At 40.1% G+C, this 23,703-nt stretch overlaps 1 protein-coding gene across 1 annotated transcript in view; it reads right to left on the bottom strand.

The window, feature by feature from the left end:
• The window catches only part of SFMBT1 (Scm like with four mbt domains 1), a 262,229-nt gene extending 239,427 nt beyond the window's left edge, over positions 1–22,802 (bottom strand). Inside the window, 2 exon segments of the mRNA XM_077129004.1 lie at positions 22,549–22,747; positions 22,749–22,802. Coding sequence (XP_076985119.1) covers positions 22,549–22,747; positions 22,749–22,802 — 253 coding nt within the window.
• Positions 22,803–23,703: the final 901 nt, after the last annotated feature.

The raw sequence follows: 23,703 nt of genomic DNA, 5'->3' as shown, positions 1-23,703 counted from the left end.
TTATGTTCTGAAATCAAGAAACGAATCCCACTTACAATCGCAACTAAAAGAATAAAATACCTAGGAATAAATTTAACCAAAGAGACAAAAAACCTATATAAAGAAAACTACAAAAAACTGCTAAAAGAAATCACAGAAGACCTAAATAGATGGAAGGGCATACCGTGTTCATGGATTGGAAGACTAAATATAATTAAGATGTCAATCCTACCTAAACTGATCTACAAATTCAATGCAATACCAATCAAAATCCAAACAACTTATTTTTCAGAATTAGAAAAACCAATAAGCAAATTTATCTGGAAGGGCAGGTTGCCCCGAATTGCTAAAAACATCTTGAGGAAAAAAAACGAAGCTGGAGGTCTCGCGCTTCCGGCCTTTAAGGCATATTATGAAGCCACAGTGGTCAAAACAGCATGGTATTGGCATAAAGATAGATATATCGACCAATGGAATCAAATAGAGTGCTCAGATACAGACCCTCTCATCTATGGACATTTGATCTTTGATAAGGCCATCAAGCCAACTCACCTGGGACAGAACAGTCTCTTCAATAAATGGTGCCTAGAGAACTGGATATCCATATGTAAAAGAATGAAAGAAGACCCGCATCTCACACCTTATACAAAAGTTAACTCAAAATGGATCAAAGATCTAAACATTAGGTCTAAGACCATAAAACAGTCAGAGGAAAATGTAGGGAGATATCTTATGAATCTTACAATTGGAGGTGGTTTTATGGACCTTAAACCTAAAGCAAGAGCACTGAAGAAATAAATAAATAAATGGGAGCTCCTCAAAATTAAACACTTTTGTGCATCAAAGAACTTCATCAAGAAAGTAGAAAGACAGCCTACACAATGGGAGATAATATTTGGAAATGACATATCAGATAAAGGTCTAGGATCCAGAATATATAAAGAGATTGTTCAACTCAACAACAAAAAGACAGCCAACCCAATTACAAAATGGGAAAAAGACTTGAACAGACACCTACCAGAAGAGGAAATACGGATGGCCAAGAGGCACATGGAGAGATGCTCAATGTCCCTGGTCATTAGAGAAATGCAAATCAAAACCACAATGAGATATCATCTCACACCCACCAGAATGGCCATTATCAACAAAACAGAAAATGACAAGTGCTGGAGAAGATGCGGAGAAAGAGGCACACTTATCCACCGTTGGTGGGAATGTCAAATGGTGCAACCACTGTGGAAGGCAGTTTGGCGGTTCCTCAAAAAGCTGAATATAGAATTGCCATACGACCCAGCAATACCATTGCTAGGTATCTACTCAAAGGACTTAAGGGCAAAGACACAAACGGACATTTGCACACCAATGTTTATAGCAGCGTTATTTACAATTGCAAAGAGATGGAAACAGCCAAAATGTCCATCAACAGAAGAATGGCTAAATAAACTGTGGTATATACATACGATGGAATATTATGCAGCTTTAAGACAAGATAAACTTATGAAGCATGTAATAACATGGATGGACCTAGAGAATATTATGCTGAGTGAGTCCAGCCACAAACTAAAGGGCAAATACTGTATGGTCCCACTGATGTGAACGGACATTCGAGAATAAACTTGAAATATGTCATTGGTAACAGAGTCCAGCAGGAGTTAGAAACAGGGTAAGATAATGGGTAATTGGAGTGGAAGGGATACAGACTGTGCAACAGGACTAGATACAAAAACTCAAAAATGGACAGCACAATAATACCTAAGTGTAAAGTAATCATGTTAAAACACTGAATGAAGCTGCATCTGAGCTATAGGGTTTTTTGTTCGTTTGTTTTTTACTATTATTACTACTTTTATTTCTTTTCTCTATATTAACATTTTATATCTTTTTCTGTTGTGTTGCTAGTTCCTCTAAACCGATGCAAATGTACTAAGAAACGATGATCATGCATCTATGTGATGATGTTAAGAATTACTGAGTGCATGTGTAGAACGGTATGATTTCTAAATGTTGTGTTAATTTCTTTTTTTTTCTTTCCGTTAATAAAAAAATAAAATAAAAAAATAAAAATAAAACTTATGTTCTGACATACAGTATGAAAATATTTCTTCACCAGAGATCTAACAATACAAGTCCCATCCTTTCGTCTGCCTTCATGGGTCAAAACTACTGGCAAGAATACAAAGTAAATGCCAGAAAGGCCACAGGAGATTAAAGATACTTGACTCAGGAAAGCCCAGGAAAGCACTCGTGGCTGAGAACCCTTGCAAGAACATGTGCTGGTGCTCACCAACCTGCCCACCACTTGCTCAGGGAACACACTCTGAGCAAGGGACAACAGTCATGGGTTAATAAATGCCCATGAATTGTTGGGCATTTTTCTGAGGAAAGTATTTTACCGTAAATGGCAGTGTGTTGGGGAGATACTGAAGAGAATACAAACGTATACTCTCAGAGGATGGTCTGAGGTTTTTCCAATAGAGGATAACAACTTGCACTACGAAATATATACCACTATAGGGTTCACCTGCAGAAAGCCTCAAGCGTCCACATTCAGTTTCTTTAGAAACTACTGCAGTGGAATCAGATCCTCTTGTTTGAAAATTTTTACCAAGTAGCCCATATAAAAAACAAATGTATTTTTAAAAATTTAGCTGTATTTCTACCAGTGAACACTGAAAAATGCAAAGAAAAATTCCAGAAATTAATATAATTTGTTACCCATACCACGGTCTGGTAATTTTCTAAAATCCTAAATTTAAAACAGCCAGCATGGACTCAGGCCTTGAGGCTTTAAAGTACATCCAACACCTGTCTGGTCTTAGGATCTTTTCAGATGCTTCAGTCTCCCAAAAATCCAATGGAGATCTGCCCATGCCATCTCTTCTGCAACAAGAAGGAGGGGAGAGCATAGCTGGAAGCCTCTGCATGGCTTTACTTCAGATGCCTCTTACTCTGCGCACCGAGTTCCCCTGCCCTCTGCATCTTGGTGAGCAGAGAGTGGGTAGAGAGAACAAACACACTAATGCAGAAATAGTTGCTTATGCAAGTTGCAATACTTGTATATGCAGGTACATATTAGCTTGTCTAAATCCAACCATTTTCAATTATCATGAGCAGCAAAAAAAAAAACTGGAAATAACTCAAAATGTACACCAACAGGGACCAACTGAATAAATTATAGTACATCCATATGGTGGACTACAATGCAACCATTAAAAAAAGGAGGCAGATCTATATGTACAAAGACATATCCAAGATATTTTAGATGAAAGAAAAAAGTACAAAACAATGTATAAAATATACTATCATTTCAGTTTTTAAAAATATGGTGGGCATAGAAATACACAAATATATTCTTTTATGCAAATGGAATTTTGCTGGAAAAATACAAAGGAAATTTGAATAATAGTGGTCCTCAGGACTGAGACTGGGAGATCTCAGCAGAAATGAGTACACCCTTTTCCCCTATTCAAAAAATATTTTGCCATGTAAATGTATTCCTGTTTAAAAAATAAAAATGAGTATTAAAATCTGTGATAAAATGAGGCAATAGGAAAAAAAAGGGATGCCTGTTAAAAGCATTCTCATTTTCTTTACTAGCTCTAAATTCTGTGTGGTACAATTTGAATTCAGTAAAACAGCAATGGGGGAACTGGGATTCTGGAGAGGTCATTTCTACCCTCTTCCTTTAAAACCACAGAAATTTTCATTTCTTGCCATAATTCCAAAATTATTCCAGTTGCTTCTGGAACTGAAGTTCAAAAATCTCTTAAATGTCAATAGGTAGGGGATCCACTGTAACAAAAACTTAAAAGATTCAAGCAAACTTATTATTAACTCTGCAACTACAGTTCAATTACATTTCATATGTTAATATGATATGATAATCATAATTCTGAGTAAACCATTTTACTTTATCTTTTTGTTTCTAAGCTTACAAAGAACTTTAGAACTACTGAATAATACAAATTTCCTAAACGCACCGCAGCCAAAAATCAGTATAGTAAAAAAACTAGAGGGTTTTCCCATAGCTTTTCCCTACAGCTTCAAAATTTCCAAAACTTCTCCATTTCCAAATTTCCAAGCAGGACTGGGAGGTGGGAGGAGAGGCAAAGAAATTGGCAGTAAAGGCTAAGCTCATCCAAATCTCTTCCACCTCGGAAGATGCCTCTCCCTGGTTTCAGATCCAGCCATCATCAGCACTCCCACCCATTAGAAGAGCACTGATTCACACAACAATGGTGGGAGGAAAGTGGATCCACTGGATTTGATTCTGAAGCTCAACCTGAGGCTCATACCCCTGCATGTAAGTTCTCATCAGTTACACCAGGGCAAAGGAAGTGAAGTTGCCCCACCCCAAACCCACAAAGACAGACTGCATAATGTCTCTTTGTAACTACTGCCATGGAAAGTAAAACCAGTAACTTGAGCAAATACTTTCCAATTTAATTTTTACTAATGAAGATGCAGCTGTAAAAGATTTAAAGATGTGCGGTTATTTTGGGAAAAGAAATAGTATTATTAAGTCAATAATGATAAAGAAAATGAAGTTAAGGAAAGAAATTTTACTAACCTAAAAAATTAATAATCAGACTTCCAGAGAAGATGGCAGCTTAGTAAGGTGCGCGCGTCTTAGTTCCTCCTCCAGAACAACTACTAAATAACTAGAAACAGTACAGAACAGCTCCCGGAGCCACGACAGAGACCAAACACACAGTGTATCCCAGTCTGGACTGGCTGGATCGACTGCGAGACTCTGCTGCGGTGGGGTCCCAGAGCAGCGCACGCTTCCCTGGGCCGTGGCAGCTGGCGGCCGGCGCCCCTCCCTCCCTCCTGCATGGTCCGGCTGAGAGACTCAGAGAGGCGAGTTCCCCAAGCCGCGGTGGCTGGTGGCCGGCGCCCATCCCTCACGGGCGGCTTCCCGGGCCGGCTGGGAGCCTCGGATCAGCGGTTCCCAAAACCGCGGCGGCTAGCGACTGGCACCCCTCCCACACGCGCGGCTTCCCGGGCCGGCTGGGAGCCTCGGATCGGTGGATCCCCAAGTCGCGGTGGCTGGCGACCGGCGCCCCTCCCACACGCGCGGCTTCCCGAGCCAGCTGGGAGCCTTGGATCAGCGGTTCCCCAAGCCGTGGTGGCGGGTGACCGGTGCTCCTCCTAGACGCGCGGCTTCCCAGGCCAGCTGGGAGCCTCGGATCAGCAGTTCCCCAAATCGCGGCAGCTGGCGACCCTCCCCCACAGGTGACTTCCCAGAGGGAAAGGAAAGAGTCTCCAACAGTAGTAGAGACTGAGTCCAACCTAACACCAATAGTGGTATTAAGGAACAACTTCTTACTACTAAAAATAGGCCCTCAGCTCAGGTGAAATTGATCAAGGCGGAAGTCGCCTATTGGGCTAACTGAAAAAGAGGAAAGGGGGCAAAACAGAGCCTTCTGCAGCTGTTTCTATGGAGGCTTGGTTGCCTCTGGGCTCAGTGCTGGGATTACACAGGTTGCAACTGCCCCAAACGCAGAAACAGGCTGCTTTCAGGGCTCTCTACCACCTGAACCTTCCCCACCGGAGGGGTGAAACTAAACTCAGGTGGAATCCCTCTCTCAAGGAATTCAGATCCCAGGACTTCACACTTCGAAGCCATTAAAACCAGCCTACAACCTTTCCTCTGTCTCCACCACACACCCAGCAGAAAGAGTCTTCCAAAGTTAAAGGAGCCACAACATCTTTTGCTGGTGGGACCCACAGACAGACAAGCACCACAAACTGGGCAGGATAAGAAAAAAAGAGTCCAGAGACTTCACAGGAAAGTCTTTCAACCTGCTGGGTCCCAAACTCAGGGAAATCTGATTAAATGCCCAGACGCCAGCAAAAAATAACAAATCACACCAGTAAAACTGAAGATATGGCCCAGTCAAAGGAACAAACCAATAGTTCAAATGAGATACAGGAGCTGAGACAACTAATTCTGAATATACGAACAGAAATGGAAAACCTCTTCAAAAACCAAATCAATAAATTGAGGGAGGACATGAAGAAGGCATGGGATGAACAAAAAAAGAAATGGAAACTCTGAAAAAACAAATCACAGAACTTATGGGAATGAAAGATACAGTAGAAGAGATGAAAAAAAAAATGGAAACCTACAATGGTAGATTTCAAGAGACAGAGGTTAGAATTAGTGAACTGGAGGATGGAACATTTGGAATCCAAAAAGAAACAGAAACTATAGGGAAAAGAATGGAAAAATTTGAGCAGGGGCTCAGGGAATTGAACAAATATACATGTTGTGGGTGTCACAGAAGGAGAAGAGAAGGGAAAAGGAGGAGAAAAACTAATGGAAGAAATTATCACTGAAAATTTCCCAACTCTTAGGAAAGACCTGAAATTACAGATCCAAGAAGTGCAGTGCACCCCAAAGAGAATGGACCCAAATAGGCGTTCTCCAAGACACTTACTTGTTAGAATGTCAGAGGTCAAAGAGAAAGAGAGGATCTTGAAAGCAGCAAGAGAAAAACAATCCATCACATACAAGGGAAACCCAATAAGACTATGTGTAGATTTCTCAGCAGAAACCATGGAAGCTAGAAGACAGTGGGATGATATATTTAAATTACTAAAAGAGAAAAACTGCCAACCAAGACTTCTATATCCAGCAAAACTGTCCTTCAAAAATGAGGGAGAAATTAAAACATTCTCAGACAAAAAGTCACTGAGAGAATTTGTGACCAAGAGACCAGCTCTGCAAGAAATACTAAAGGGAGCACTAGAATCAGATACGAAAAGACAGAAGAGAGAGGTATGGAGAAGAGTGTAGAAAGAAGGAAAATCAGATGTGATATATAGAATACAAAAGGCAAAATGGTAGAGGAAAGCATTACGCAAACAATAATAACACTAAATGTCACTGGACTGAATTTCCCAATCAAAAGACATAGACTGGCAGAATGGATTAAAAAACAGGATCCTTCTATATGCTGTCTACAGGAAACACATCTTAGACCCAAAGATAAACATAGGTTGAAAGTGAAAGGTTGGGAAAAGATATTTCATGCAAATAACAACCAGAAAAGAGCAGGAGTAGCTATACTAATATCCAACAAGTTAGACTTCAAATGTAAAACAGTTAAAAGAGACAAAGAAGGATACTATTTACTAATAAAAGGAACAATTAAACAAGAAGACATAACAATCATAAATATTTACACACCGAATCAGAATGCCCCAAAATACGTGAGGAATACACTGCAATTACTGAAAAGGGAAATAGACACATCTACCATAATAGTTGGAGACTTCAATTCGCCACTCTCATCAATGGACAGAACATCTAGACAGAGGATCAATAAAGAAATAGAGAATTTGAATACTACAATAAATGAGCTAGACTTAATAGACATTTATAGGACATTACACCCTACAACAGCAGGATACACCTTTTTCTCAAGTGCTCATGGATCATTCTCAAAGACAGACCATATGCTGGGTCACAAAGCAAGTCTCAACAAATTTAAAAAGATTGAAATCATACACAACACTTTCTCGGATCATAAACGAATGAAGTTGGAAATCAATAATAGGCAGAGTGCCAGAAAATTCACAAATACGTGGAGGCTCAACAACACACTCTTAAACAACCAGTGGGTCAAGGAAGAAATTACAAGAGAAATTAGCAAATATCTCGAGGCGAATGAAAATGAAAACACAACATATCAAAACCTATGGGACGCAGCAAAGGCAGTGCTAAGAGGGAAATTTATTGCCCTAAATGCAATAGAATTTCTATCAGAAAAGAAGAAAGGGCAAAAATTCGGGAATTAACTGTCCACTTGGAAGAACTGGAGAAAGAACAGCAAACAAACCCCAAAGCAAGCAAAAGGAAAGAAATAACAAAGATTAGAGCAGAAATTAATGAAATTGAGAACATGAAAACAATAGAGAAAATCAATAAGATCAGAAGTTGGTTCTATGAGAAAATAAACAAGATTGATGGGCCCTTAGCAAGATTGACAAAAAGAAGAGAGAGGAGGCAAATAAATAAGATCAGAAATGGAAGAGGAGACATAACCACTGACCTCACAGAAATAAAGGAGGTAATAACAGGATACCATGAACAACTTTACGCTAATAAATACAACAATGTAGACAAAATGGACAAGTTCCTAGAAAGGCATGAACAACCAACTTTGACTCAAGAAGAAATAGATGACCTCAAGAAACCAATCACAAGTAAAGAAATTGAATCAGTCATTCAAAAGCTTCCCAAAAAGAAAAGTCCAGGACAAGACGGCTTCACATGTGAATTCTACCAAACATTCCAGAAAGAATTAGTACCAACTCTGCTCAAACTCTTCAAAAAAATCGAAGTGGAGGGAAAGCTACCTAATTCATTCTATGAAGCCAACATCACCCTCATACCAAAACCAGGCAAAGATATTACAAAAAAAGAAAACTACAGACCAGTCTCTCTAATGAATATAGATGCAAAAATCCTCAACAAAATTCTAGCAAATCGAATCCAGCAACACATTAAAAGAATTATACATCATGACCAAGTAGGATTCATCCCAGGTATGCAAGGATGGTTCAACATAAGAAAATCAATTAATGTAATACACCATATCAACAAATCAAAGCAGAAAAATCACATGATCATCTCAATTGATGCAGAGAAGGCATCTGACAAGATTCAACATCCTTTCCTGTTGAAAACACTTCAAAGGATAGGAATACAAGGGAACTTCCTTAAAATGATAGAGGGAATATATGAAAAACCCACAGCTAATATCATCCTCAATGGGGAAAAATTGAAAACTTTCCCCCTAAGATCAGGAACAAGACAAGGATGTCCACTATCATCACTGTTATTCAACATCGTGTTGGAAGTTCTAGCCAGAGCAATTAGACAAGAAAAAGAAATACAAGGCATCAAAATTGGAGAGGAAGAAGTAAAACTATCACTGTTTGCAGACGATATGATACTATACATCAAAAACCTGGAAAAATCCACAACAAAACTACTAGAGCTAATAAATGAGTACAGCAAAGTAGCAGGTTACAAGATCAACATTCAAAAATCTGTAGCGTTTCTATACACTAGCAATGAACAAGCTGAAGGGGAAATCAAGAAACGAATCCCATTTACAATTGCAACTAAAAGAATAAAATACTTAGGAATAAATTTAACTAAAGAGACAAAAGACCTATACAAAGAAACCACAAAAAAAACTGTTAAAAGAAATCACAGAAGACCTAAATAGATGGAAGGGCATACCGTGTTCACGGATTGGAAGACTAAATATAGTTAAGATGTCAATTCTACCTAAACTGATTTACAGATTCAACGCAATACCAATCAAAATCCCAACAACTTATTTTTCAAAAATAGAAAAACCAATAAGCAAATTTATCTGGAAAGGCAGGGTGCCCCGAATTGCTAAAAGTATCTTGAGGAAAAAAAACGAAGCTGGAGGTCTCACGCTGCCGGCCTTTAAGGCATATTATGAAGCCACACTGGTCAAAACAGCACGGTACTGGCATAAAGACAGATATATCGACCAATGGAATCGAATAGAGTGCTCAGATATAGACCCTCTCATCTATGGACATTTGATCTTTGAGAAGGCCGTCAAGCCAACTTACCTGGGACAGAACAGTCTCTTCAATAAATAGTGCCTAGAGAACTGGATATCCATATGCAAAAGAATGAAAGAGGACCCATCTCTCACACCCTATACAAAAGTTAACTCAAAATGGATCAAAGATCTAAACATTAGGTCTAAGACCATAAAACAGTCAGAGGAAAATGTAGGGAGATATCTTATGAATCTTACAATTGGAGGTGGTTTTATGGACCTTAAACCTAAAGCAAGAGCACTGAAGAAATAAATAAATAAATGGGAGCTCCTCAAAATTAAACACTTTTTTGCATCAAAGAACTTCATCAAGAAAGTAGAAAGACAGCCTACACACTGGGAGACAGTATTTGGAAACGACATATCAGATAAAGGTCTAGTATCCAGAATTTATAAAGAGACTGTTCAACTCAACAACAAAAAGACAGCCAACCCAATTACAAAATGGGAAAAAGACTTAACAGACACCTACCAGAAGAGGAAATACGGATGGCCAAAAGGCACATGAAGAGATGCTCAATGTCCCTGGCCATTAGAGAAATGCAAATCAAAACCACAATGAGATATCATCTCACACCCACCAGAATGGCCATTATCAACAAATCAGAAAATGACAAGTGCTGGAGAGGATGCAGAGAAAGAGGCACACTTATCCACTGTAGGTAGGAATGTCAAATGGTGCAACCACTGTGGAAGGCAGTTTGGCGGTTCCTCAAAAAGCTGAATATAGAATTGCCATACGACCCAGCAATACCATTGCTAGGTATCTACTCAAAGGACTTAAGGGCAAAGACACAAACGGACATTTGCACACCAATGTTTATAGCAGCATTATTTATAATTGCAAAGAGATGGAAACAGCCAAAATGTCCATCAACAGACGAGTGGCTAAGCAAACTGTAGTATATACATACGATGGAATATTATGCAGCTTTAAGACAGAATAAACTTATGAAGCATGTAATAACATGGATGGACCTACAGAACATTATGCTGAGTGAGACTAGCCAAAAACTAAAGGACAAATACTGTATGGTCCCACTGATGTGAACCAACATTAGAGAATAAACTTGGAATATGTCATTGGTAACAGAGACCATCAGGAGTTAAAAACAGGGTAAGATAATGGGTAATTGGAGCTGAAGGGATACAGACTGTGCAACAGGACTGGATACAAAAACTCAAAAATGGACAGCACAATACTACCTACTTGCAATGTAATTATGTTAAAACACTGAATGAAGCTGCATCTGAACTGTAGCTTTTTTTGTTAGATTTTGTTTCTTTATATATATTTTTTGTATTTTTTATTTTTATTTTTTTCTATTATCATTTTATTTTTCTGTTGTCTTGCTATTTCTTTTTCTAAATCGATGCAAATGTACTAAGAAATGACGATCATACATCTATGTGATGATATTAAGAATTACTGATTGTATATGTAGAATGGAATGATTTCTAAATGTTGTTAGTTAATTTTTTTTAATTAATAAAAAAATTAATAATCAAAATAGAAACCCCAAGCAGAAAAATATGACAAAATTCTGGCTTTTTATTTTTTAAAACTCTGACAAAGAGAACTAAACTAAAAATCTACAGAATTAGAAAAAAATTATAATTCTTAGCTCACTTACAAGTTGGCTGTTTATTCATATGTCCATGTAACAAATATGTGCTTGCCAGACACTGTTCTTGGTCCTAAGGATGTCTTGATGGTTAAAACACAGATCTTTTGGAGTTTACATTACTAGTATATTATGTTATTTCTCCCACGGGAACAATAGAGAGTACAAGGAACAATGCTTGGAATAGGTACACAGGTTCTAAAGTTCTCTACAGTTTGGTTTTAAAACATTTTATAATAAATTAAAATTGAAAAATAAAAATATTAAAATGAGCTAAAATGAGATAATTTTAGATAGTGATAAGTGCCATGAAGAAAAGCAAACAGTAATGAGAAAGTAGTGCCTGAAGAGTGGAGGTAGCTTAGGGAAGGCCACCTCACTGAGCTGAATCCTCAATGTTGACAGGAATTAAGTATAACAAAGTTAGTGTAGTTGGGGGAAAAGAAAAAAACAATGTGGCTGTAATGTGGGAAAGGAGGCAAAAAAGTAGTAGAGGTAGAGCAGAAGCAAATCACAAAGAGCACTGTAGGCCACAGCAAGGAGTTAAGGTTTTATTCTAATTGCTATGGAAAGCCACTTTAGTGACAGGATCAGATCTGATTAAACACTCTTTATTGTTTAAACCCAACAGCTCTAGTATGCAGTATGGCTTCCATGCCTTCATTCAGCTATATTTATCTAGCATCTACTCTGTGCTAGGCTATATTACAAGGTACTGATGAAGAATAAAGCAGGGGCTCTCACCTTACGCTCAGACTGCAGAGATGAGAAACACTGAACAAATAATGACAATTGTCATATTTATAAATGTGGAATATATAACGGCTATGAGCACTATGGGTCAAGGGTTTAGTAAATGGGGCCTGGGGGTGTCCAGGAAGGGAGACTTCACAGAAAACCTTGATTTAACAGGACAAGCAGTGATTTCTTTAGTGGAGGATGGCCCTAAGTGCTAACCCAGACCATCTGAAGAGACAAGAAAACTTACGTGCTACCCGAAAATTCGAAAGTACTTTTGCAGGATTATTAAGTTGGAATACAGAGAAAAAAAGAGTTAACACATAAAACCTGCGACTGCAATTTCCCAGCTATTAAGGCCCTATTAAGAAAACTTCAAGAATTTGGTTTTCATGCAAGATTGCAAATGAGACAGTCTAAACGTCACTTCAACAAGTAGGTACCTGATCTATTACGGGTGTATGTGTGTGTGTGTGTGTGTGTGTGTGTGTGTGTGTGTGAGATACCCATTGTGAGTCCAGGGTTAAAAACCTTTTTTTTAATATCAACTATTTTAGTAATCATTTTTATTGTCCCTTCCCCAGTTTTTACTGAAATTTTCAAACATATAGGAGATTTTGAAAGATTACTACAATGAACACCGAATATTTTCTATTTTCCTTTTAAAATTATTAAAATTATCCCAATTTGCTTTCTCTCTCTAAAAATGCTCATAAATGTTTTATAAACCATTTGCAAGGGCTGAAGACATGGTACTATTTCACCTCTAAATTCCCCAGCTGGCAATTCTCAAGAATAAAGACATTCTCCTTTATTGGTGATATGCTATGGCCATATCACCAGATGCTACAGTGCCCTAAGGGCAGAAGAGACACAGAATCACCAGGAAAGCTGTCCCAAGAGCTACGTGACAGCCCTGTCTCAGAGGAGGAAAGGAGCAAGTACTGTGAGGCCTAGGCAGCAAGACAGAATACTGGCCTTGACACACACACCTCACCAAAAGAACTTTAGTTTTATTTATTTTACACACTGGGCTTCCTAGAAAAATTTCATTTGACGAACAGTTTCATAACTTTCAAATTGTTTGAAAACCAAGGGGCTCAACACTGTACGTTCTCATGTCAGAGTTTGGTAATTCAAAAATAAGACCCTGAGTTCCACAGGAACACTGCCGGGAAAGAAAACAAATCACTGAGAAGGAACATACAGAAATAAGACCTGGGTAGATAGGCCTACGAGAGGATTAGCAGCTTTTGGTTAAAATGAGGAATTCTGTTTCGTTTTGTTTTGTTTTGGGGGGTGTGCATGGTCTGGGAATCGAACTCGGATCTCCCTCACGGAAGGCGAGCATTCTACTACTGAACCACTTGTGCACCCAGGAATTCTGTTTTGTACCTATGGATTCTGAAATGCCAGTGCGGTGACCAAATTGGAAAGCCCTAAAAAGCCAAAGATATGTGGTTCTCCAGCTCAGCAGAAAGATTCAGGAAGGCACAGGGGCTAGGTAAAATCTGAATGTACAGGGGCAAGAGAGGAGAAAGAGAAGGAAGGGACCGAAAGGGTAACAGAAGGCAAAGAGAGAAGGGTCTGCCTTAAGACAGGACCACCTGGAGCTACTGAGGCCACTTCAGGAGGAGACCCTGAATTCAGAGCAGCCTGCATCCAGGAACAGAGAGAGGTGCAGGTTGTACTTGTTGGGGGTTGGTGTTTTACAAAAGAGAGGTCTCAGGAGGGCAAGCAGGGAAAGAGGGTTAAGGAACCACTGAAGGATTAGACAATGGGTCCAGGCCTGAAGGGCCTGGAACACTGGGAGAAAAAGGGAGGTCACAATGAGGTCAAAGATGAGGCACAGAGAGTGCAGAGAAGCCTCTTAAGAAGGCTGTATAAAAAAATACCATACCAGAACCTAAGATTTTACTAGTGGAGCTATTCTGGAAAGAGCTCCTTTCAGACAAAGTTAATAGGAAACCAAAATCTGAGCAAAGGTCAATGGTAAGAAGCAGAGGGGAGGTGGGGAGGGAGCAATGTCTTCAGAGCCCTGTGGTGACCTCAAGGCCAAATCTGCCTACAGGAGTCATGGAACTCTCCTGAAACTCTGAGTACAGAAAATGGTCCCAGAAGAAGAGGTCAGAAAAGTTCCTCACCCACCCACCTCCTAGCCCTTTGTGTCCCTCATCACAGCCACCCCTGGTAAGAGGATCTGGCAACAAAGAGAGAGGCTTCTCTCAGTTAACCCAGGAGTCCCTATGGGCACTTACAGGAAAAACTCCTGCAGATGACAGCTAAGAGCAGACCTAAATCCATTTCCCAATTTTTGTACAGTGTTACTTACACTAACAATAATAAAAACAATGTATATTTTAAGTGCAAATATAACACAACTTTAAAAGCTAAACAAGCATCAAAGGATATTATCAAGAAAATGACAACCTACAGAATGGAGAAAATATTTGCAATTCATAATCTGATAAGGGTCTAGGATCCAGAATATATAAGAGCTCTTATATCTCAATAACACAAGAATAAACAATCCAATTTAAAAATGGGCAAAGGACTTGAACAGAACATTTCTCCAAGTAAAATACACATACAGCCAATAAGACACAAAAAGACACTCAACATCTTTAAGGAAATGCAAACCAAAACCACAATGAGATACCACTTGATACCCACTAGTATGGCTAATACGAAAAAAAAAATGCTGACAAGGGTGTGAAAAATTGTTGATAGGAATGTGAAATGGTACAGCTGATATGGAAAATAGTTTGACAATTGTTCAAAAAGTTAAACACAAAATTACCATAAGACCCAGCAATTCACTTCTTGGCATATACCTAAAAGAACTGAAAACAGGGCACTTGAACAGATACTTGTACACCAATATTCACAGCAGCATTATTCATAATAGCAGAATAAGTGGAAACAACCCAAGTGTCCATAGATGAATAGAAAATGCAGAATATCCATACAACAGAATATCATTCAGCCGTAAAAAGGAATGAAGTTCTGATACATTCTACCACACAAATGAATTGTGAAAACATGATGCTATGAGAAATCAGCCAGACACAAAGGGACAAATATTGTATGACTCCATTTTTGTGAAATACCTAAAATAAGCAAATTCACACAGACAGAATTAAATTTAATTTAAAGTTTACCAGGAGCCAGGGAGAGGGGGAAATGGGGAATTACTGCTTAAAGGGTACAGAGTTTCTGTTTGGGCTTATGAAAAAGTTTTAGTAACTGATGGTGGTGACGGTAGCACAACACTGTGCATATGATTAATACCACTGAATTGTATACTTAAAAATGGTTAATATAGAAGTTTCATGTTGCATATATATTTTACAACAGATTTTTTTAAAAAAAAGCAAAGTAAAAATGAAAATGATAAACACCTATTACATTAAGAGGTCAAGGGGTTCAGAAGCCTTAATATATCTCAAATGATCATAACGGGAGGAAAAAAACATTAACAAAGTTTCTCAAACTTCTGGCTTTACCCAGACCACCCTTGCACATTTTGCTCAACAATAAAAACAAAACCACTACAGGGCATATTCCTGGAAAAAAAATCTACTTTTGTTTTTTTAGGAAAACAATATTTCTTTTAACAATTCACTTAGAAACTCCAATTAGTATTTTAAAAATTAACAAACTGACTCTGGTATATAAACTGGGCCTTTCAAAATATTTAAATGACAATCAGGAGGATGATAATATACAATGGGAATAGAATAGGATAAAAGAGTTGCTAACTAGGAACAACAACGTCTTACCAAAGAAATTATACTTTCAGAAAAGCCTTCCTAACTCTAAGAAACAATTACCCACTCTGATTTTAAGAACTGAGCAGAAATTTAAGGCACAATAAAAATCAGGCTTCACAATATTCACTGTCAATTCTTTAAGGGTTTCAAGAAAGTCAAAAGCACCCTTATCAAGAAAGGAGATGATCAGGAGGTACTCTAAGGTGCCTGCTTCTGGCAGTGAACAGTATTCAGGAAACTCATTCTATGTTTATTAAACTAAGACACATTAAAAATAATAAAAGAAAATAATAATAATAAAGAAAACTGAAATCTCTTTTAACCACTCTGAATTTTGTTAACTATTTGACTCTCATAATTCTTAATTCTATCAAACCTTTCTCTCCATCAATTTTGAACACACAAACTTATTTGGTTAACGGTTCTGGATAGAAAGATTTACAAAACATATGCCCATGTCCCTCACCCATAATGGGTGTTCAAAATTGTAAATATCTGAAAAGCATGATTATTTAAGGATTCATAACTGTTCTGTTTACTTAGGGTTTTGCCACATTTCACTCACTGGAAAACTAGTGAATATTTAAAGAGGCTCAGTAGCCTACATAATAATGAGGCCGTTTATTAATGCTTTATATTTTTAATTTGTAGATTTATTTTAACTCTGTATTTGTGAAATACAGATATCCAGTCATAGATGCAGAGAAAGCAGTGTGACAGTTTCCTATGACCCACAAGGCTGGCTGACCCTACCCAATGAGACCAAGTCTATAGCAACCTTTGTTTTTATACTTCTCCTGTCTTCTGCCCCGTTGTCACCTTCTGCTTCCATCTCTCTCTCTCATTCTCATAACCAAGTATGTTAAAACTATATCTCTGGCTCTGGTGGGCACCTTCAATGTTCGTCCAAGGGTAGTAAATGAGTCCTAATGGACAAAATTCTGTGACCTCTATTTTCCCTGCTAAGGAAGTCTTTTAAAATACATACTTCCTCACTACTTACTATGTTGTAGACGATGATATGCTAAGTGTACCTTAATATAGTTAAGTGTTATCATCATTTAACTATTCCACAAATGTTATTTTATAATGACACAAGTAAAAATGAGTCAAAATGGTACCTTAAAATTATGATTCCAAATTACTATACATTTTTTAAATGGAAAAAGCATGTTTTACAGGAATTGATCCAAAAGAAAGAACATTAGCAAACATTCAGAAACAGGAAAACACTCCAGACTAGTTAGCCAATAATCATGAAAAGAAAAGAAAAACTAATGGCAACTCACAGGTCACCTCACCACTAAATACTCCACAGTAGCCACCTCAAAAACTTTTTAACAACTACTCAGGATACAAAAAAATAATTTGGTGTCAAATAAAAGTACTAATTGGTTAATGCCTTTAAATTGAATTTCAGTGGGAAAGAAGTTTGAGACATTTTAATAACTGCTGAATTTCTTAACCTGTCTCATGTAGTCATTTAAAATGTGTGCTTGTTTTGTACTTGCCAACTATGAAAAACCACCTTCCATTTCTTATCTAAGACCTTCCTCAACCTTCTCAGAGCAAGTACTTCCCTATCTTCCCCAAATTAGTCTAGTAATTAACTTTTCTCTAGACTAAACAAAAACATCAAAACGGAACAAATATATGCAGCACCTGTACCCTAAGTAAAAAGCATCACTTTGTAATCTTTCCCTGAACATCAAAGTGCTCTCAGCTTACTGAAGTTACTCAAGTATCAAATCACAAAATTCAATAGGGATCTAAAACTAGTCTCTAACACAATATGTAAACTAGTCTTTTGTTTTTAGATAAATTTCTTGGGTGATCGTTTAAAGACAAAGAAAGCTGAATAAGGTTATAAACATCCTCTTGAATAAAAGAGATTAGAAAGAATAATTATATAATAATTATATGAAAAACATTAGGTGCCTCTGAGTTATAAGCAAAGGTTTACAATCAAATTTATTAACTTCTACAGTGAAGTCATATAACTTTTCTATTAATAACTCTCTTCATCCTAATCCTCCCTCCCTCTTCTGTAAAATTTAAACACGAATTTGCAACAACATCCTCTCTATTTTAACCATTTTCCAATGGGTTGGAACCACTTAACATAGAGTCATATCAAAACCCCTCTCCCCAATGTCTAATGGTTCAAAATCTCCCAGGTAACAACCTCCAGATGGGTCCCTAGTCCAGGTAAGTCCTGAAACCTAGTCCAGCCTCTCCAGAATATCTGATAGTTCCATTTCCCTACCACATATTAGTGACAGACCTTTCCAACAGCAAAAATTTAGAATTGCCATAACCCAAACAACCCCAAAGAGAGGGAGAGAAAGATCAAAGGTGATGGTGGAATTACATATAGAAGATAGGACTTAACAAATGAATATGAATGCTGAAACATTAATTGATACCTCTTTTAGTCTCCAGTATTTTAGAGCAGCTAGAAGTAAAAATCTAAAACTGTGAAACTGTAACCCATGTCAACATCTGAAATATGTTCTACAACTAATTTTGGTGTTGTACTTTGAAATTTATAGCTTTTTTGTATATATGTTATTGTTCACAAAAAAAGAAGGAAAAAAAGTCGACTGTGATGATAAAGTATTTAAGCCCTCTAGCCTCCTCTATTCTGGAGCAGCTAGAAGGAAAAATATGAGAGGATCATATGGTAGTTCATGATAATCTCTGGGATCTGTCCTGTAACCACTTATTGAAGAGTACTTTGAAAACTATTGCTTTTTTATTTCTTTGCTTTGTATATATGCTATACTATACAATAAAAAAAATTAAAAAAAAACTCCCTGGTAACCAAAATACCTAGAAGTTTTCATCCAAGTTAACAATTACATATATGGAGGAAAAACTTTTTTCAAATACAAAATACCCAAGTAAGATAACAAATGCTATTTACTGTAAGAAAAATATACTGCCAGAACAAAGCTGTACCTTTTACTGATCATATGTTCTCTCAGTCTCATTTAAATTATTCTGATCATATGTTCTCTTAGTCTCATTTAAATTATTCGGAAATAGTGGTTACCAGCCAAACAAGTCCAAAAAGTTAAATTTCAGGAAATTATAACAAGATAGAAATGTTTTAATATTTAAAAACACCTGTCTGCATAATGGTTTCCAGCTTCTTGGATTACATCCATTCACTAAATGTGAACCTAACATGAAGTCATATTAAATTTTAAAAAGCTAATGAAGTTTGGGCAGTTCACCTTTTCTACAGACTTTAGAGTAAAATGTTATCTGCTTCTGCACCATCATTCTATAGGTAATGATGTTATCACTGTGAACACATTACAGAAGGCAAATGATTTTTAAAGGGAGATATCAGAGTTCACAGAGAAATATCAAAAAAGGAAATTCTCTTTCAAGTATTTTCTGTTTCTCATTTTGCACTTCTTTAGTTGCACCCTAGTAATGCAAAAGACAAGAAATCTAAAAAAAAAAGCCAAATACATACACACCAAAAAACAGTGGATCAAAAATAACTAAATCATCAATTACTCTTTTGACTAATGAGGTTGTGAATTTGGGGTAGAATGACCAAATCCAGCTTAGTTGTTGGTCAGTGAACTGGCTAACAGTCACAAGAATAAAGACTCATTCGACGGAATTATCTCACAAAAGACAAACTTAAACTTTGTCAACTGTCACCATATATTCCTACCACAGGCCTTAAGAGTGTTCTCAACTTTTTGTCACACAGATGCCCTCCAGGCAAAATCACAAGCCTTTGTGAGGAACTAACAAAAAAGTAGCACTTACAAAATCTAACAACTCTCCTTTAGCAGTAAAAACAAGAAAGGATACAAAAATATATTAAAAGGGCATTTGGCTGAAATACGCATCTGAATGTGATTAAAAGGGAAAATGTTAGACTGTACATATGGTAATAGAATAAATTTTTTTTAATTCATAGACATGCACTAAACAGTGAACCCTAAGTTAAACCATGTACTATAGTTAATAGTCTAATTATTAAAATGTGCTTTCATGAATTACAAAAAAATGTACCACACCAATGGAAGATGTTAAAAATAGGGAGCGTGTATAGGAATCCTGTAGCAGTAGTTACTTCAAACTGACCTTTGTAGAAGTCTAACACAAAAAGGTACTTAGTCACATTGAGATAAAAAAAATCACTTGACATAATTTTCAGCTACCTTTTATTTTTTACTTTCACTGTTCCAGTTTTAATGATTTGATAAACCAAGTGAATAGCCTACATATAAAAATCATGTTAACTGCTGTTATTCAAAAGATTTTTAAAGTTTTACACCCATTCTTTAATTGACTGAACTTCAAAAAATCACTTTTCATATGTTCCCTTCTCAGCAAATTCTAGGCTTTAAGGAACTGATTCAGCCTACTGACACCTTATTCACTAACTTGTTAGGAAAGTTCATGATTCATCCTTCAAGCCTAATGTCTGCATAAATACCCATATTTCAAAAATGAAGAGTAATAGAATACCACACCTGGAAACATAAGGACTTCCAAGAATCACAGATCCAAACCTGCGAAGAACTGCCTCAGCTAAAAAGTGATCTTCTAAGAAGTCTCTGGGGTCAGAATTTTAACTTATTCTAAGCAGTAAAAACCCTAAGAATCATTATAAAAGCAAAGGGTCTTGGCGAAGATGACCACATCACCGGATTGATACCTCTTGTTCTTCTAATTAATTATTTATATAGCCCTATTTCATTCTCAAAAGGACCCAGGTTTGAGAAAAAACTCAACTGTGGTGACAGACTTCAGAACAGTGGTAGCCTTGGGGAGGGAGGAGTGTTTACTGAATGGGGGACAATACAAAGGGAGCCCTCTGGGGCACTAAAAATGTTCAGGATCTGGATCTGAGTGTGACTACTGGGTACATATTGATTATATGTACTCTTAAGATCTTTTCTGTAAGTTATACCTCAATAAAATAAACAAACATAATTTTGAAAACACATTCAAATCCAATTTAAGTGTCTTTGTTCAGATAATAAATTATATAATCATCCTATATTGGATCTAGCGAAACAAGATGCTTTTTTCCAAATATATTTTATTAAGGATGAGTATTTTGAATACTTTTATCTAGACTTTTCAAAAAACAGAATGTGATTTTTTAAAAAGCCTTTATATATGTCACTAAATTTTAGAAGAGAAAGCATGCTGAAAGATAATCTATCCATCCCCTAATTTTGCAAATAGAGAAAATCAACTCTATAAAAGGGAAGAAATGTACCCAAGAAAAGGCAGCTAAGACTATGACAATGGTTGTTAATAGCACTGTTTCCTCATCTTTGGCCAGACCCAACTTCCACAGGGCCTTACTTTTCTGACACTGCAAACAAATCTGAAGTCTGAATCTACCTGTGGCCTAAAATGATTCAACATACCCTGTGAAATGCAGGTCAATAGGCATCAAAGTATCCTCAAGAAGTCACACACAATCTCCATTTTCCCAAGGGAATGGTAAATTAACAATTCGGTTCTCAAGCACTTAATTCCAAGACAAAGATCATGGCATCTTTAAAATGTGGTTCAAGAATAAAGCTTATGCGGGGATTGGCAAAATCCATCTCATTTCCTTTCAAATGTCTTTAACGGTTGTTTGGTTCTCAAAATTCTATGCGTGATGCTTAGGACTCAAAAAACATCACTTTTGGAGCCATTAACCAACACTGCATTGAAGCACCCGCTAGGAATTACTCCCACTTAGCAAAAATCCTGTCTTTTGACAGGAGCGCCCACCCTCCTTCCTGATTCAACCCACAACCTTACTTCTTGAACATAAGACCCGAAAGTGACCCGTGAGTTACAGCTTAGTTTTTAACCCCACTTTGAACTGCTGAAATCTCGTGAAAAAACTTAATATATATCCTTTCCGCGGGAATTTATTTCTGCTCTTAAATTGCGTTTCTGCTCCCCACAAAGCAGGCCTTGCTTCAGGACACTCTGCTCGCTTCTCCACATCCTTCTTCTCAGGGTCCAAAACGAGACTTTAAAAATAGAAATCGAAACAGTCACGGAGCTCCGGGTTGGGACTCTAAACAGGTCCGTATGGGGTCGGGTGGCGGGTTCCCGGCGAGCCCACTAGCCATTCGCGAACGGCGCGGGGGACGCTCCGCAGACTTCAAAAAGCCCGAAGCAACCGGTTGCGGCGGGCGCTAGACGCTTCGCTACACAGCTACGGTCACCCCCACCGACCGAACTTCGGCCGGGCCCGGCTGCGCGAGGGGCGCGGCTCCAGGCCCAGCTGCGGGTTCGCGCCCCGGCCCCGGAGCGAGCCCGGGGGGCGGGTCCGCGGGGCTCGGCGGGCGGGAGCGCGGGGCGCGCGGGGAGGGCGCGCAAAGGGGCCGGCGAGCTAGGGAACTTGGGCGCCTGCCCGTGCCGCCGTCAGGACACTTTCCTTTCACGTTCCCCGCGGGCTGCTGAGCGCCGTGCCGCCGTGCTGCCGCGCCCAGGCTAACTGCAGCCGCCGCCGCTCTTCGCCGCGGCGAGGCGCCCAGGCGCGCTCCTGCAACCCCGCCGACCGGCGCGCGGGGACGTGGGGACGCGCTGGGCGGCGGGCGCGCGCGCCGCCCCCCCCCCCCCCCACTCGCCCCCAACGTGCCGCCGCCGCCCGTTGGCGCCTCAGCCCGCGCGTCCGCTGCCCGCCGGCTCCCGGCGATTTTCCTTTGGCAAAGTTGCGCGGCAGCTTCGAAGGGGGAGCCGCGCGATCCCCCACGCCGGCACCGCTGCCGCCCCTTCAGGCAGCGGCGCGGGAAGGCCCAGCCGGCGGCCCCGCTTTTTTACCTGCCGGGAGTTTTCTCGCGCGCGCTCGCTCGATCGCTGGCTTTTTCCCCGTCTCGCGCTCGCTCGTTTTCTTTCTTTCCTTCTTTTCGCTTCCCCGCGCGGACGCTTTTTCCGCTCGCGCCACCCGCGCTCGCCCGCTCGCGCCCTCCTTCCTGCTGGGCTTGGCGGAGCGGGGCGGCCGGCAGCTCTCCCCGCCCCCCTCCACCCGCGCTCCGGCGGAGGCGGCGGCGGTAGCGCTCCGCGATCCGACTCATTCCAATATGGCACGGGTGCAGGGCGCATGCGCCCGCGCCCCCCCACACCCCAGCTCCGCGGTCCTCCCGGCAGCCCGCGCCCCTCGCGCTGTGCGCGTGGCGCCCCCAACCCGGCCTCTGCGCGCCTGCCCGCGGGTCTACCCGCGGTGCGTGCCGGGGCCGTGCAGAAGTCAAGACGTCGGCGAACTGGGGCGCCTCTGGCCGCCCCCTCCCCTCGCGCCCTCAGTCCGCAACTCGCCGCAGACTCTCCCGAGGCCGTGGCGCAGAACACGCGGCGTCGCCTCCGGCCCTCGATGGTGCGCCGGAATGGGCCGGCTCCGACGGAGGACGCGACCCGGGGGACCAAGCTGCAGCCCCCCTCCTGCTCCGACCCGGGAGGTAACGGACCCGCGCCTCACCTCGAGTTGTGCACCGAACTGCTGGTACCCTTTGGCGTCCCGGCCCAGGCGAAGCGCGTCGCTTTCGCCTGCACGTGATTGCCTCGGGCAAGATGGCATTAGAGGAAGAACTGGCTTCCACAGGACTCGATCCCAGAGCGGCGCGTGTGCCGCTGGAGGGAGCTGTGCCCGCCCGTCCCACGTCGGGGATCGGCGCGTACTTTTCCATCTAGAAGGGTACCCAAGTGCCCCCTGTCTGCGAAGTCAAACCTGGGCCCTCAGGCTCATCCGATGTCTCTGTGCTTGGCGGGGAGTGCCGTGTAAATCCGAGTTGTCCGTGCTGCTCCGGGACCGGGCGAGGGAAAACAGGACCGCTACCCAATAAGGGCGGGAGAGCCGGATGTGCGATCAGAAGCTCCAAGGGTGGCTGCAAACTGACCTCGCAGCCCGAGGTGCCCGTGGGTGGTTAAGCTCCCGGAACTTGCGCTTCCCCAGCGAGCGCAGGTGCCGGTGGAACTCCCCTT

This window comes from Tamandua tetradactyla, chromosome 15, assembly GCF_023851605.1.
Source record: "Tamandua tetradactyla isolate mTamTet1 chromosome 15, mTamTet1.pri, whole genome shotgun sequence".
In the NCBI taxonomy this organism is placed as follows: Eukaryota; Metazoa; Chordata; class Mammalia; order Pilosa; family Myrmecophagidae; genus Tamandua; species Tamandua tetradactyla.
This window is presented reverse-complemented; position numbering and strand designations above follow the sequence as displayed.